This window comes from Tachyglossus aculeatus, chromosome 22 (assembly GCF_015852505.1).
Source record: "Tachyglossus aculeatus isolate mTacAcu1 chromosome 22, mTacAcu1.pri, whole genome shotgun sequence".
NCBI classification, from domain to species: Eukaryota; Metazoa; Chordata; class Mammalia; order Monotremata; family Tachyglossidae; genus Tachyglossus; species Tachyglossus aculeatus.
The window spans coordinates 12,699,345-12,717,294 of NC_052087.1; the positions used below are offsets into that span (position 1 = coordinate 12,699,345).

At 42.3% G+C, this 17,950-nt stretch overlaps 1 protein-coding gene across 1 annotated transcript in view; it reads right to left on the reverse strand.

The window, feature by feature from the left end:
- ANO3 (anoctamin 3) overlaps window positions 1–17,950 on the reverse strand; it is a 399,349-nt gene that overhangs the window by 68,861 nt on the left and 312,538 nt on the right. Inside the window, exons 9-12 of the mRNA XM_038764098.1 lie at window positions 13,974–14,080; window positions 10,952–11,007; window positions 9,297–9,418; window positions 7,198–7,332 (exon numbers count right to left, since the gene is read on the reverse strand). Of these exons, the coding sequence (XP_038620026.1) occupies window positions 7,198–7,332; window positions 9,297–9,418; window positions 10,952–11,007; window positions 13,974–14,080 (420 nt within the window). The remainder of the gene's footprint in view (window positions 1–7,197; window positions 7,333–9,296; window positions 9,419–10,951; window positions 11,008–13,973; window positions 14,081–17,950) is intronic.

A 17,950-nucleotide genomic window follows, 5' to 3' on the forward strand; every position in this document is an offset into this window, starting at 1 on the left:
TATTATTATGCCCTTCCCTCAGCACTGTTGCACATATGTATGATAAATTATACAGTCCAACTATTATTCTGATGACCCCATTTGTAAATATTTATACGTCTGTCTTGCTCTATAAAATTTGGCTAGGGAATGTGCCTTATGCCTCTGTTCTCTTGTGTTTAGTACAGATATATTTTGCTCATTGGTACCTCAATAAATACCTTTTTATGATAATCACTACCATTTGAGACTATTGCCACTATTACATCTACTGCCCTTGTTCTCTCCCCTACACAAGCAGTAGAATGTGGATCAATGCTAATGTGGATATATCCATATATTTTTTCCAGAATGCACAAAACCTTCTCCCACCTTACATTTTGTTCCTCTTGTTCCTCCTGCTTTGTTTCAAACTTCCCACCTCTCACCTGGTGCTATTCACAATTGCCCTGGCTCAGGGTGACGGTTGTTCTAAATTACTTCCACTTAGAAGTATCTAAAAAGTCCCAACCACTAGGACAAAGCCATGTTTAGAGAAGCAGCATGGCTCAGTGGAAAGAGCAAGCACCCTGCGGTGTGGGACAAAGTCAAGAAAGGTTTGGAGAATCCATTCGAAGACGGTGTCCCAGAGACGAGTCCTGGTCCAGAATCCTCAGTTTCAGTGCTTCTTGTGGACAGGGATCATGTGCACTAAGTACAGTGTTCTCAACAGAGTAAACACTCTTTAGTTACCAGTGATTGATTACTGAAACTCTAGGATGGCTTTGAAACCCTTGTGAAGGTTTGAGTGAATTCCAGGATGTGCCAAAGCTTAACTGTGGGGCCCTTGAGGGCCCCCTCTAGACCTAGGTGTGGTGTTAAGGAGGCACTTGGAGAAGGTGGGAGATGCAGACCCCACCAGCATATCATTTGCCTGCTGTTTGCTTAATTTGGGTGTGAGTAGAGCATTTATGGGAATAGATCTTCCATAATTAGTTATGGTATTCATTAAGTGTACAAGATCATCAGATTAGACATTCTCACCTCTTTTGGACTCCTTTACAGATTTGCCCCCAAATAACAAAGCTTCACACCAGATTCTTGTATTGCACTGAAATAGAAGTGGTTTTTGGAAGCGTATTTGCACAGGAAAATAAAGGCTTATATTAGCTTGGATATTTATGTAGCCGAGGCGGCAAAGTGAACCCCAGTGCTTCTCAGCACTTAATTTGTACTGGAGGAGATGCCAGTCCACCTCTTTCAGCCTCCTTCTTCCCTCTCCTGGAAGGGCCCTCCAGCTGCCACGCTGAAGATCAGAGTAAGGGGAGAGTGGCAATCAGGGTGGGTGGCTACAGAACAACTCTTCAACCTACCAATCGAGAAGCTTTATAGTGTTTCTTCTCAGCCAGAAGGTGAGATAAGCTTTGAGAAAATTCCCAGTGGAGAGAGAATCTATAGTTTTATTGCTGCTTTTCATGTCAATTTGCACTTGAGGGGTCCTGGGCTCTCCCAAAATTCTTGAGGCTCCAGTATATTGCTGGGCCTGAACTCTGGCGAGTCCTACACTGACTCAGCACCGGTATCCTATCCCTAACCTCTTACCCCAGAACAAACTTCTTTCTGAAAAATAAAAAGGTCCTCTAGAGCCAGAAGCTTAGGGCTTCATTTCCTCCTACTTTCCATGGTTTCTGGGAAAAGCTTATTCCTGTTCAGTTTCCCCAAATGGAGTGGCTGCCTTGTTGCCTGTTTATCTTTCACAGATCTGTCCCTTCTCTGGAGACCAGTCTGGGAAGGGCTTAGTGGGCGAACCGAAGAAGTAGTGGGCGGTGTGACCAGGACCTAGCTCCCGCTGCTTTCCTGTGAAAGTAGAGGATGATGAGGTACAGCAGTGTGGCCAGGGGAGTGCTGTATCTCCAGATGAATATGATTGCCTGGGTGTCATCTGTGGGTGTAGGGCAGGGGGTTGGCAGACTGCTTTAATCATAACCCAGGGATAAAGTATGTCTTCAAACGTGATTGGCTAGGTGAGATTTTAGACTGATCTCACTTCGTAAAAAAAAGAGTGTCAATATCATACATAAACTATTCAATATTTTGAACATTTTTCATATGCATTTCAGAAGCAGTGTGGCTCAGTGGAAAGAGCCCGGGCTTTGGAGTCAGAGGTCATGGGTTCAAATCCCTGCTCCACCAACTGTCAGCTGTGTGACTTTGGGCACGTCACTTCACTTCGCTGTGCCTGTTACCTCTTCTGTAAAATGGGGATGAAGACTGTGAGCTCCCCGTGAGACAACCTGATCACTTCGTAATCTCCCCAGCGCTTAGAACAGTGCTTTGCACATAGTAAGTGCTTAACAAATACCATCATTATTACTATATGCCTTGCTATGAAAATTTAATTTTTCCTTTCTGAAGCATCCATTTTTTTACATCTCATATTCAAGATCCAATTGGTTTTGGACAAATGACAATAATAATAATAATAATAATAATAATAATAATAATAATAATAATGATGATGGCATTTGTTAAGCGCTTACTATGTGCAAAGCACTTTTCTAAGTGCTGGGGGGAATACAAGGTGATCAGGTTGTCCCACGAGAGGCTCAAAGTCTTAATCCCCATTTTACAGATGAGGTAACTGAGGTCCAAAGAAGTTGTGACTTGCCCAAGGTCACACAGCTGACAAGTGGTGGAGCCAGGATTAGAACCCATAACCTCTGGCTCCCAAGCGTGTGCTCTTTCCACTTAGCCACGCTGCTTCTCTAACAGTGTCGTCCTGTCGATCAAAGAGCAGGTTTTAATGAAGGCATCTTTTTTGCCTTTAATTGAAGTGTAACACATTCATTCTTTGTTAAGTAAAAATGACCATCTCAAATAATAGCATGTATACCTCCCCTAAATCCCCCTCTCCATACACTATTCCACACTTAAAAACACCTACAACCAATCCATGTGTGACATCCTTAAAATAAACTCCCAAGCACTTAGTACAGTGCTCTGTACATAACAAGCACTCAATAAATACAGTTGAATGAATAACAATCCAGCCCAATACACTTTGAAAGTCAAGACCTTCAGCAGTTTTTATCTTTGTTTAAAGTGAAATGCCTAAATAACTAGTGTGCGACAGAAATACCAATGTCATAATGCAATCAAATGTAGATGTAAACACTTCACTAATGAGTTGCAAAATGCTCCCTTCACAAAAGGCAAGACACATCTATATCTTATAAAGAAGCACTGTTTTCTTCCATTAGTAAAGGAATCAAGAGGACCATTAAAAGTTCAAAGATGCAGGGCTCTTAGGGAAAGCAGGCTAGCATTTATATCTTTTTTTCTTTCCAGGAGGAATGGTCACCCAGGGATATTTTGCAAAGGTTATTTTGGGGCCAATTGTTACAGTACTCTATTGTCTAGAAATCCTTTCTCTTGCTTTTATCCTCTAAGGTTATTTGAATGAAAACAGAGCTTGCCTCTTTCTGCTGCTTCAGCTCAAAACCTTAATCCAGGCTTTGTGCTACTATGATTATTGACACAACAATAAATTGTGTGGTCACAAACAGGTGATTATAATTTCATGTAGGTGGAAAGCGGCCAGGGAAGATGCTACTTTCACGAGAACGTGTCTTGTTTGCAGTGAACAATAAGATGATCCTTAGTGTCAAAGTAAAGTGGCTTTGAAAGAGTCTTTTCACTATATGATCTTTAAATGTTTTCAAATCTTCCCAGGGAGGACTTACTTCGTGCAATATTAATGGGTGCACCCCCAGGGCTGGAGCGCGGGCTGGCCCACCGTTTGAGGGATAGGGCCAGTGGGGTACAAACTTGGAGCACTTTGGCCAATGTGGTCAACAGTGACTGGTCCCTATTCCAGTCCCCTGAGGTGCAGATTACCCGGCGTGTAGCAGCCATGATTAGGAAAGGCCTGGGTTCAGGAGGGCAAAGCGGGTTCCAACAAATGCTAAAAAGGACACCCATCGACCACCATGGTGGGTCGGTTTGGGAAGACTGAACACCCACCGACTCCCACAGTGGGTCGGCTGAGGAAGATTGGGCCCAGGAGAACGAGTGGCCATATGGCGGGAGTTAAGGGAGCGGGGTTTTCCTATGGACGAGCTGGATGGGCTGCCCACACATCCTGAGGCTGCTCATTCAGGAAGGTAGACCAACAGCCCCAACCACCACGGAGCAGGGAAACTAGAAGGGGGATCCAGCGGGCCCGGTCCTGTCACACTCCACGTGCTCCTCGCATATGAGAAGCAGCGTGGCTCAGTAGGAAAGAGCACGGGCTTTGGAGTTAGAGGTCATGGGTTCAAATCCCGGCTCTGCCAATTGTCAGCTGTGTGACTTTGGGAAAGTCACTTCACTTCTCTGGGCCTCAGTTCCCTCAACTGTAAAATGGGGATTAAGACTGTGATCCCCCGTGGGACAACCTGATCACCTTGTAACCTCCCCAGCGCTTAGAACAGTGCTTTGCACATAGTAAACGCTTAATAAATGCTATTATTATTATTATTATATGACTTGCTACTAAATGATCGTTAGGAAGTCTTCTTACCGGTATATACCAGGGCCCGGTTATCTACGATTAGGAAGGATGCCTGGCAAGGAGGCCAACCATCAATTACAGAAAATGTTGTCATAATTGGGGTTACTGGGAAACGGGGGACCCTTCCCGTCACCAGAGCACCCAGCTACTCACAAGACATTTGCAAGATAAGGCATGGGGGTAGAAAATAACCCCTTTGCCTTCAGGGCGAGCGCTATCAGATTGGGAGATCAAAAGGGAATTCCTTTGAGAGAAGGCACCTTCCCCCAGGAAAGGGTTGCCTCCCTCTTAATGAATGGCTGCCTTCCTCAATCTAAGGCACCTCCCCCTAGAAACTACGATGGCGGTAATTAGGAGTGAATTGGGAGTGAATTTGCCATTGTTCTCCCAGCCTAGGAACAACTGGAGGGCTGGTGATTTAATCATTATTTCTGAAATGCCACTGCCTTAAATTTCGCAAAATTAGTAAAGGGTAAAAGCAAATCAAATACAAAAGTCATCAAAAGTCATCTTGATATATTTGAAATGATAAATGAGAAATGCTCTGTCGTTCAGCCCTCACATCCAATCCGTCACCAAAACCTGCCGGTCTCACCACCGGGACATCGCCAAGATCCGCCCTTTCTTCTCCATCCAAACCGCTACCTTGCTGGTTCAATCTCTCATCCTATACTGACTGGATTATTGCATCAGCCTCCTCTCTGATCTCCCATCCTCCTGTCTCTCCCCACTTCAGTCTATACTTCACGCTGCTGCCCGGATCATCTTTGTGCAGAAACACTCTGGGCATGTTTACTTCCCTCCTCAAAAATCTCCAGTGGTTACCAGTCAACCTACACATCAGGCAAAAACTCCTCACTCTCGGCTTCAAGGCTGTCCATCCCCTCGCCCCCTCCTACCTCACCTCCCTTCTCTCCTTCTCCAGCCCAGCCCGCAGCCTCCGCTCCTCTGCTGCTAACCTCCTCACTGGACCTCGTTCTCGCCTGTCCCGCCGTCGACCCCCTGGCCCACATCCTTCCCCTGTCCTGGAATGCCCTCCCTCCACACATCCACCAAACTAGCTCTCTTCCTCCCTTCAAAGCCCTACTGAGAGCTCACCTCCTCCAGGAGGCCTTCCCAGACTGAGCCCGATTTTTCCTCTCCCCCTCTCCATCCCCCTGGCCCTACCTCCTTCCCCTCCCCACAGCACCTGAATATATGTTTATATAGATTTTTACTCTACTTATTCTACTTGCACATTTTTACTATTCTATTTATTTTGTCAATGATGTGCATCTAGCTTTACTTCTATTTATTCTGATGACTTGACACCTGACCACATGTTTTGTTTTGTTGTCTGTCTCTCCCTTCTAGACTGTGAGCCCGTTGTTGGGTAGGGACCGTCTCTATATGTTGCCAACTTGTACTTCCCAAGGGCTTAGTACAGTGCTCTGCACACAGTAAGTGCTCAATAAATATGATTGAATGAATGAACAGAACCCCCCCAAACTACAGATTTTTACAGAAAAAATAGTTCAGTTTTGATTAGAGGAAAATGAATTCCAAATGTAGACAATAAATGCTAACCAACTCATATACCTTTTATGACAAAAGTGGACAAGGTCTATCAATTCATTCATTCAATTGTATTTATTGAGCGCTTACAGTGTGCAGAGCACTGTACTAGTGATTTCTATTTGAGCACTTACTGTGCACTGTACTAAATACTTGGTAGTGAACAATCCAATAGGGTTGGCAGACATGATCCCTGCCCTCAAAAAACCTTCAATCTATCAGTTGTATAATACCATATATGGGTAGATTTATGAATCTTGTTTTAATAGTACTGAATTCCTTGTGGACAGTGCTGATCTCTCATAGTATCAGTTTTTTCCAGCTCTCTTTTCCTTTGAAAGAAGTGGATTTCCCTTTATCACTTGTATGAAGTTTTTAAGCACTTACTATATGTCAAGAACTGTTCTGACTGCTGAGGCGGATATCAGGTAATTAGGCTGGACACAGTCTCAGAAGCAGAACAGGTACTGAACCCTCATTTTACCACTGAGGAAACCAAGGCACAATGAAGTTAAGTGACTTGCCCAGGGTTACTCAGCAGTAGAAGCAGCGTGGCTCAGTGGAAAGAGCCCGGGCTTTGGAGTCAGAGGTCATGGGTTCAAATCCCAGCTCCACCAACTTCTCTGTGCCTCAGTTCCCTCATCTGTAAAATGGGGATTAAGACTGTGAGCCCCACGTGGGACAACCTGATCACCTTGTAACCTTCCCAGTGCTTAGAACAGTGCTTTGCACATAGTAAGCGCTTAATAAATGCCATTATTATTATTATTATAAATGGCAGAGCTAGGATTAGAACCCAGGTCTTCTGATTCCCAGGCCTATGCTCATTCTCTTAGGTCATGCTGCTTACACTCAAAATTCCTTTAGATGACATTTCTAAATCTCCTCTTACGCTTCCTCCCCCAGGCCTACAGAGAATGAGAGTGGTAAAGAAATACACCATTGCTGACCCTATCAAGTTTTCAGGCCACTGACTGTAAATTTAAATGAGGAAAAATGTTGAAAATATGCTGTCATAGGCAAATTATGTTTTGTTTAGAACTGTTCTCACCCTCTGACTTCAAATACAGAAAGAATATCAGATCAGCAATCCTCGGATAAGCTTTTCAAGAAAAATTTCCCATTGATCTTACCTGACTTGACTGGAGTCCATTGTAAATAATCCATAAAGGAAAACAAACAGACCAACGAGGGCTGCCGGGATCAGCATTCCAGTGTACCAGCCCAACCAAGCAAAATAAAGGCCAATCTTCTCACCAAAGTAGCGCCTGCATGAGAAAACCAGCATTCATTCATTCAATCCTATTTACTGAGCGCTTACTGTGTGCCAAGCACTGTACGAAGTGCTTGGGAGAGTATACTAAAACAATAAACAGGCATATTCCCTTCCCACAATGAGCTCACAGCCTAGAGTGGAGGACAGATAAATAAATAAAAGATATAAATGTATGATGTGGAAAACATCCCTGTCAATAGCTTAGAGATTATAAATTAATTCAGGGCATTTTGGGGTCTTTCAATAAGTCTGGTGGAAATTCAGCTTAACCCAATGCAGATGTTCATGCTTAAGAGGTGCTACTTGAGGATAGGAAGGGAAAAGAAGAGGATAGGAAGAGACTGACAGGAAGAGACAAGAATTATTGGTTTCTTGTATCGTCTATTGGGTAGCCTTTTATTTTAGTGAACTCCACTTCTGTTTTGCCACTGATTGCAATGCAACACATGAACTTTCTTTCTTAAACGGTATTTGGTAAGTGCTTACTAAATCCTAGGTCAAGGACTTGGATTTGCTCCCTTTCTTCACCCCTCCCTCAGTACTTAGGCACATAGCCATAATTTATTTATTTACATTAATTTCCCTCCTCTCATAGATTTTAGGCTCACTGTGGGCAGGGAAAGTGTCTACCGACTCTGTTATGTTGTGCTCTCCCAACCACTTAATTCAGCGCTCTGCAAACAGTAAGCACTCAATAAATACAATTGATTGATTCTAAGCACTAGGGTAGATACAAAGTAATTACGTCATAATGTATTATAAACAGATGTCCCTTGAATGTAAATTTAAGTTTTTTCAGGAAGTATTAACTTGCTTGTGTACTTGCATCCTAATTTAATGTACACCTTGTCAACTGACCATTGAATAATTTTTACATGTAAAAGAGGAGGTATGTGTCTCCATGCCGAGACATACCAACTCCATAAAAATCTCCTATGTGAGTTTCTCCTTGACAGTCCCTGCTATTTTCTTATGGTATTTATTATGTGCTTACTATTTACCAGGCCCCGTTCTGAGTGTTGGAGTAGATAGAAAGTAATCAGGTTGGACACAGTCCATGTCCTACATGGGTTCACAGTCTTAATCCCCATTTTACAGATGAGGTATCTGAGGCACAGAGAGGGTAAGTGACTTGCCCAAAGTCACACAGCAGGCAGGTGGAGGATCCAGATTAGAACACAAGTCCTTCTGATTTCCAAGCCCATGCTGTATCCACGAGGCAAGCCTGCTTCTCTGCTACGCAACTACACCTATTTTTCTCACCATTGTTATCCAGCTACACACATTGTCTCCACTCAAGCTATTTAAAAAAACCTACTTCTCCTTCATATTTTTGGAGAATATACTATGAAACAATGGGCCCTGCTATGAGAAATCTTCTTTACATTTTCCTTAGTGGTAGCCCCCCTTTCTTATTATCTCTGTTTTATCTCTGTTCTGTCAGATTCTAATCTTCAGAGTTTAACAGCAATTGAAGATGGCTAGATTATGCCTCATTAATTGGGAGTTAATTAACCAACCAGTAGTTCTTAATTCTTTTCTTCTGGGAGAAGTCCATCACTCCTCAAATCATTTTTCATAGAACACTCATTTTCCACTCTAAGACGGAAGCTTACTGTAGTACCAGGTGATGCAACAGAAACATACTTGTATTTAAACAAATGGTTTTGTTCTACAGAGTATAATTTATCCAGGGTATCTTACAGCATTTTAACTGGGCAAGATCTCAGAAGTTTTCAGTACATATTCATTAATATATTTTCAGTGATATATGGTAAGATGAGACGTGTACTGAAATAACATCTTTTTTTTCAAATTCAGGCTAATAGTAGCTAAATAATGGAGACACTACTCAAATGTTGAAACATAATTCAAGTGATATGGTTTAGCGGGAACAAAATAAACACTTTATCTTCAAAAATTGTCTCATGCCTCCTCTATGAACTGCTTCAGTACCTGATTAAATCCAGGGGCTGATACTTATACCACATTCCCCAGCGAGCCCAGCGCTCATATAATAGGTGTCTGTGGTTTTGAGCTCCATGTGTTTTGATGGGGTGTCTGCTCTTGTGGCTTCCCTGAAGCATAGAAAGAAATACAAAACGGAACAAAACTGCAGGACAAACAGAAATGGTATCCTGTGCATAAAATTAATCAAGTAAGATGGTCCTTTTGAGAAAGAAGTCCAATTGAAATTTTAATTAACATTTTTCAATAATTGTGTCAGATCAGGTGTTCAGATTGGAATAGTGGATCCAATTAAAAGGGCCCAGAGGACAATAAGAACAATCTTTTCCAAGTGTTACATAATTTACTTATTCTAAATGAGGAATTCAGGACATACAAAATCAAAGCTGTAAATATCATTATTCTTCAGATGTGTCAGGGTAGAATGAATAACAAAGGATTCATTCAATCTTATTTATTCAATCATCTTTATTGAGTGCTTACTGTGATTCTCCAGCTATTTGGAGAGTCCAAGAATGCAGGCACAAAATGTAAGCTATTGTTATTTATGTTCTTAATAACCATTAAAATTCACCTTCTACTGATTAAATAATATTAGTAACATCACTCATTCACTCATTCAATCATATTTATTGAACATCATCTCAAATTCCCTTAAATTATTAATAGCTTGACCCTCTGTTATTGTTGGAACATTTTCTTCTTTAAATCATATAACTATAGAATTAAAATATTCCCATACTCAATAAACTGCATGCATAAAACAAGGTAAATCTAATCATAATGCTAATGGCATTATTATGCACTTACGTGTTAAGACCTAGGGTAGATTCAAGATACAAGCTCAGACAGTCTCTGTTTTACATGGAGTTCATGATATAAGAGGAAGGGAGATCACATGAGTAATTTCCTCATTTTCCTCATTGTACAGATACCACAACTAAGACAGAGACAGACTAAGTGCTGTGTGACCTTAGGCAAGTCATTTAACTTCTCTGTGCCTCAGTTCCCTCATCTTTAAAATAGAAATTAAGAGTGTGAGTCCCACGCGGGACATAGACTGTCTCCAAACTGATTTCTTTGTATCTACCCCAGAGCTTAGAACTGTGCCTGGCACATAGTAAAGCGCTTAATACCATAAAAAAAGTGATTTTTATAAGGTCACAGAATGAAGCCAGGGACAGAGGTGGTACTAAAAACCCCTGAATTCCAGACCCATGCTCTTTCTATTAGGCCACACCGCACTCATCCCTCTCCTCAGTGCCAAAGGGCATATGCTGGCATAAATTTGTCCCTAAGAACTTTAGGAACTTAAAGTCATATTATAAAAGCAAAGGTAGTGACAACAGATCTGGATACATAATACCGTCCTGGTACAAGATGACAAATGGCTATGTAGCAAATCAGATCTCCAGGACATGACTCTTTAAATTAATGAAGGTCTTTCTTTAGTTCTTTTGAAAGTAGAAAAGACAAATTGCTTGTGTCTTTGTCTGATACATTCATGGCTGCACCTACTGTTTAGGTACCTGAAAAACAAGCAGCCAATGCAAACTCGGCTTGAATTTTTTTTCTTGCTTTTTAATTCCCCTAAGCATTAACATGCTTAACATTTTAAGTAAGGCACAGCTTTTCAGAGTTACCTCGTGAGGTGGAAATGCAGCTTCATATGTACCATTGCTTAGTAATCTATTAATACCTAGGCAGAAAAGAAAATTAGCTATTACGTCAGTTGAACATGATCATTTTTTGAATTCCTGACATTTAGCTAATTTAATTTAGTTTCTGAAAAAAGTGGCAGTGACACGCCTCAAGATAATTAGAATCTCAGCCTAGCTGTGATCAGAGTTTATAGGGAAAGTCCTGTGCACATAATTGAAAACATTTGGTTAGGCATGGCTTCACAGACTCCATCCACTCCTGGTTCTCCTCTTATCTCTCTGGCCGTTCATTCTCAGTCTCCTTTGCGGGCTCCTCCTCCCCCTCCCATCCTCTTACTGTAGGGGTTCCTCAAGGGTCAGTTCTTGGTCCCCTTCTGTTCTCTGTCTACACTCACTCCCTTGGTGAACTCATTTGCTCCCACGGCTTCAGCTATCATCTCTATGCTGATGACACCCAAATCTACATCTCTGCCTCTGCTCTCTCTCCCTCCTTTCAGGCTTGTGTCTCCTTCTGCCTTCAAGACATCTCCATCTGGATGTCTGCCCGCCATCTAAAACTCAGTATGTCCAAGACTGAACTCCTTATCGTCTCTCCCAAACCCTGCCCTCTCCCTGACTTTCCCATCACAGTAGACGGCCCTACCATCCTTCCTGTCTCACAAGCCTGCAACCTTGGTGTCATCCTCGACTCTGCTCTCTCGTTCACCCCTCACATCCTATCCTTCAGCAAAACCTGCCGGTCTCACCTCTGCAACATCGCCAAGATCTGCCCTTTCCTCTCCATCCAATCCTCTACCCTGCTGGTTCAATCTCTCATCCTATCCTGACTGTATTACTGCATCAGCCTCCTCTCTGATCTCCCATCCTCCTGTCTCTCCCCACTTCAGCCTGTACTTCATGCCACTGCCTGGATCATCTCTGTGCAGAAACGCTCTGGGCATGTTACTTCCCTCCTCAAAAATCTCCAGTGGCTACCAGTCAACCTACACATCAGGCAAAAACTCCTCACTCTCAGCTTCAAGGCTCTCCATCCCCTCGCCCCCTCCTACCTCACCACCCTTCTCTCCTTCTCCAGCCCAGCTCGCACCCTCCACTCCTCTGCCGCTAACCTCCTCATTGTGCCTCGTTCTCCCCTGTCCCACCATCGACCCCCGGCCCACGTCCTCTCCCTGGCCTGGAATGCCCTCCCTCCGCACATCCGCCAAGCTAGCTCTCTTCCTCCCTTCAAAGTCCTGCTGACAGCTCACCTCCTCCAGGAGGCCTTCCCAGACTGAGCCCCCTCCTTCCTCTCCCCCTTCCCCTCCCCCCTGCCCTACCTCCTTCCCCTCCCCACAGCACCTGTATATACGTTTGTACAGATTTATTGCCCTATTTATTTTACTTGTACATATTTACTATTCTATTTATTTTACTTCGTTAATGTGTTTTATTTTGTTGTCTGTCTCCCCCTTCTAGACTGTGAGCTCGTTGTTGGGTAGGGACTGTCTCTATATGTTGCCAACTTGTACTTCCCAAGTGCTTAGTACAGTGCTCTGCCCACAGTAAGCGCTCAATAAATACGACAATGAATGAATGAATGACTATATCTCTACTTCTCCTTAGTTTGTTTTGGGTTTTAATGAATGCAATTCTTTCACTAGTACCCAGAATGAATGGGAAGTCAAGGAACTCCCCTCAAACCTCTATTAACCACCTCCATTTCAGCTGGTAAACAAACTGCCTTAAGACAGATGGGATAGGAAAGGTGTCAGCAGCGATACAACCATGAGAATCCCTGGCTACAGGCTGGTATATGTGGCTATCCAACAATGTTTCCTTTTCGTTATACACTGGGGGATGATGAATGCATGAAATATCCTCTGTATACAACCTTCTGGCTATAGGAAGGGAATGCTTTACCCTATCCTCACCATTACAATTATCATCTATAATCAGTATTTACTATCTACTTTGTACAGAGCATTGTACCCAGCACTTTTGTGTGTACAATAATAGAAACCTGGTCCCCTTGCTAATTACCATATTGGGTCATGTTGATGTAGAATCATTCCCTCCTGAGCTGGCCATGGTAGTGGGAGAATCATGCCCATTGCATACAAATCATTTCTATCTGGTAATCCCAATTAAGCAAAATAGACACTTAATCTCCAAAATCTTTGCAATAACCCTGGTATCAATTTGCCTAGGATGGTTTAATGTAGTACTGAATGATGCAAAGGTGTGGGGGAATAGCATGACTAGCCATAATTCATTTTTTCCCTTTTAATTATCTGATGCTAGCCAATCAAATCAATCAATCATATTTACTGAGTGCTTACTGTGTGCAGAGCACTGTACTAAGAGCTTGGGGGAGTACAATATAACAGAGTTGGTAGACATGTCCCCGGCCTACAGAGACACTAAATGTTCACTACTTCATGCAGTAGTCCTTCAGTACACGGAATTGATTTGCTCAGGAATCTACAATAATTTACATATGGATTTTTTTCCTTAATAAGTCATAATTACTATTGATAAAGGAAAGCCATATTGTAACTAGAGCAACTTGAAATGTCAATGCTTTTACTACAGTGGCAGAAAACTGGTGTAGGGGAGTGCTAGTACTACACTCACACCCAGTACATACTCAGTAAATACCATTGTTGATGAGGATGATGGGGCAAAGGAAAGCTAACACGGCACAGAGTAGATTCTTAGGATTTTGGAGAATACAAATTCTGATTACTGTATGTTTACAGGCCACAGGTTTTGAAACTTCAAGGGTAACCCCCATAGCCCATACTAGGCCGCAGTTACCTTTCAGTAGTACAGTGTTTTATCTTAAGAAAATGCTCAGAACTTCTGCTTTTATAGTCCACTGACTTTTTTTCCTAAATAGCTGGGAAGGTTGCAAAAATGCAGCATGCTTCTAAACAGTCTGCTTTACTTAAGGTGTTTTGGTAATAAATCTGATAGCAACTGTTATTCATTTGATATCTTTCTTCATAGGATATAAAGTTCTTACCCATTTTTGATTTTCCATCTTCATATTTTGTCCGTTGCAGCATATGATGTACTATTCTACTTCTGGTAGAATTGCTGAAGAAGGTGTCTTTATTGTTTATAGTAAAGCTGTTAAAAGGATCGGTACTGTTTTAGTATTCATGACAGAGCACAGTCTTCAAGAGTAATGGGCTACAAAATAAAACCGTTTACCATTTTCTCTCTTTAGAACTCTGACACATGCCAAACAGCACTTCCTTTTATTGCACTCATAGTTTAACAGAAGAGGTCTTGAAATGTAATTCTCTTTTATTAAAAACATAAAATCAGGGAGGAAAACACACCTGCAAATAGATCAATAAGCTACTGAATGTAATTTTTTGAGTTTCTCTACCAAGGATACAAAGGTAGGAAGATGCTTTTCTTCAAATGATGAAGGGACAGAACAGCCTGGACATTAGTGTCATCTATAAAATTTACAATTTTGAAGGGATGTAACAGGCAGATGGACACCTTTTAAATAGATGTGATTAAAAATGTAGTCGCTTTTGTCTGCTCTCAGTCCAAACTTTCCACTCTCTTTCTGCTGATATTCAGAGACCACAGGTCCCAACCGTGAGGTGCCCATTTTCTTCGATCAAAGGTCAGTGGGAATGAAGGAAATGGTTGTTTCAGGTTTGAAATAGAAGGGAGAGGCTGATTTCTCAGCCTCGTGCTCCTGCTTCTCTCCTAGTATACATGGCAGTCTTTCCCTAATTTCCAAGAAGGCCCCAAGAAGAATTTATGACTTCAGATAAGCCTTCCCAGGAAGATAGGGTGTATCTGCCACTATCAGGGTAGAGGCCTGGCCTAGCAGAAAGAGTGTGAGCCTGGGAATCAGAAGACCTGAGTTTTACTACCAGCTTTGCTACTTCCCTACTGTGTGATCTTGGGCAAGTGCTCTGCACACAGTGAGCGCTCAGTAAATTGAACGAATGAATGCAGCTTCATGGCCTAGTGGACAGAGCATGGGCCTGAAAGTCAGAAAGACCTGGGTTCTAATTATGGCTCCACCACTTGTCTGCTGTGTGACCTTGGGCAAATCACTTAAGTTCTCTGTGTCTCAATTCCCTCATCTGTAAAATGGGGATTAAGACTATGAGCCTCATTTAAGAATAATAATAATAATAATTTTGGTATTTGTTAAGCACTTACTATATGCAAAGCACTGTTCTAAGTGCTGGGGAGGATGAAAGGTGATTAGGTTGTCCCATGTGGGGCTCACAATCTTAATCCCCATTTTACAGATGAGGTAACAGGCACAGAGAAGTTAAGTGACTTGCCCAAAGTCACACAGCTGACAAGCGGCAGAGACGGAATTTGAACCCATGACCTTTGACTCCCAAGCCCGTGCTCTTTCCACTGAGCCATCCTGCTTCTCATTTGGGACAATGACTGTGTCCAACTGGATTATCTTGTATCTATACCAGAGCTTATCCCAGCATATGTGCCTGGTACATGCAAGCCTTTAAGAAATACCACAATTATTATCATTATTAACCTCTCTGCACCTCAGTTTCCTCATCTATAAAATAGGGATTGAATCCTTGTTCTCTCTTCCATTTACAGTGTAAACCCCATGAAGAACAGGGACTGTGACTAGCCTGGTGATCTTGTATCTACCCCAGCACTGAGCACAGCAGTTGGCACACAGTAGCACTCAACAAATATCACCATTAAATGCAGCATGCATAGAAATACACCATGGGCCTTGGAGTCAGAATGTCATGGGTTCTAATCCCGGCTATGCTACTTGTTAGCTTTGTGATACTGGGCAAGATGCTTAACTTCTCTGTGCCTCAGTTACCTCATCTGTAAAATGAGGATTCAGACTATGAGGCCCAGGAACTGTGACTTTACAAATACCATAATTATTATTATTATTACTTGGGAAATCTCAGCATTTCTTGAGGAGTTTTTGGCACTGAGAAACTGCCTGGATTCCTTCTGGATCCACACCAACTTGTTGCTTTGCCTCTTTCTTAACAACACCCTTGTACTGTAGCGCTTAGAACAGTGCTTTGCACATAGTAAGCATTTAATAAATGTCATCATCATCATCATCATCATTATTATTATTAGTGGCTTTGTTGGCCTTGAGTTTCAATGGGAGGAGCACCTAGGTTCTAATCCCGGCTCTGCCGCTTGCCTGCTATGTTTCGCCATCTGTTAAAAGGGCATTAAATATCTGTTCTCCTGCCCCTTAGACTATGAGCTTCATGTGGGAGGGGGATGGTATTTGATCTAATTGTAATATATAAATCCTACAATTATTATCATTTTAAAAAATATATTTTAATGGTAATGGTAAGCACTTACTATTTGTCAAGCATTGTTCTAAGCACTGGAGTAGGTACAAGTTAATTAGATTGGATACACTTTTTGTCCCACATAGGGCTCACAGTCTAAGTGGGAGGGAAAACAGGTGTCCCCATTTTACAGTTGAGGAAATTGAGGCACAGATAAAGTGACATGACCATGTCACACAGTAAGCAATTGGCAGAGCCGGGATTAAAACCAGCTGCCTTTGTCTGTCCAGCTGTCTGCCTCACCCTCTTTCTCAAGGTAATATTTGACAGTTGGAATTCAATTTAAGTAAATTATTTCAGAAAGGGTGGTAGTAATTCCTTCTCTACCTGGTAACTACTTTCTTTTTCTGGGAGTTTCCTTATTTAAATGCTTTACTCCTAATACTTTATCCACAAATTCACAGCAGTTAATTGAAGCATTCAAATAAGATTTGGCCTGGGAGGCACACCCATGCCTTTCAGTGTTTGTGGTATTTGCAGACAAGTCATTTTGTATAACCCAGAAGGAGAGAGGTAAGACAGAGGAACGACAGCACAGAAGCCCCGTATTCTCTAAAGTGTGGTCATTATGAATCCCCAAATGGGTGCAGAGTTCTCTGGTAGGAGCAGTAACAGCTGTTGGGCCACAGTGAAGGGGACAGTATAACGCCTGGGATTGACCCTTCATTTTCCCTTCCATGGAAGTAAACCTGGGTGAACAGGATGTAAAAAGGGAGGCTCCTTTACTGGCCACTCCTGATAAACACAAGTATTTATCCAATAACTGTGGTATTTGTTAAGCACTTGCTACATATGGAACATTGTACTAAATACTGGGTTAATACAAGATAATCAGGGCAGATTACCCATATGGGACACACATTCTAGGCAGGAGGAGGATCAACCATTTAATCCTCATTTTAAGGATGAGGAAAGTGCGGCACAGAGAAGGGAAGTGGCAGATGAGGAAAGTAAAGCATAGAGAAGTCAAGGCTGCTCAGCATGTAAGTAATAGAGGTTGGATTGGAACTCAGGCCTCTTAATTCCGAGGCTAAATGCTCTTTCCACTAGGCTATGCTTTTGGACCCATATGGGAGACCACATCTCTAAATGCGCGCTGGGGATATTGTTCGGTGTGACGAGCTAATGCACCATATTATTACCACAGCAGAGGTTTATCTACAGCTGTGTTCTGGCAGGGGACTGCCACTCAGAAGTGCTAAATAGACTAACCAGGCTAAATGGACTCTACATTCACAATCAGAGAATCCCTTGTGTACATGAGGGATATTGTTTGGAGTGATCCACCATATTATTACCACAGCAGAGGGTTTTCTGCAGCTGTGTTCTGGCAGTGCTAAAGTGCTAAATAGACTAACCAGGCTAAATGGATTCTATATCAACAATCAGAGAATCTCTTGTATCCTGCCTGCCCCCACTCTTCAGAGATCTACCAAATACCTCTGATTTCCAATTCATGAATGACAATAATTTTTTATAAATATTCAGCATTTAAGCAAAACTGGGATGGGCTTGAGGCACCTCTGTCTCTTACTTAACACACATTTCATTATATCCTTCTCCACCAAAAGCTGAAGTCCAAGGGTGTGCTCCCAGTTAGAACAGTAAATGCCACAGAAAACTACATGCCCAGAATGAGGATTTTCAGCAC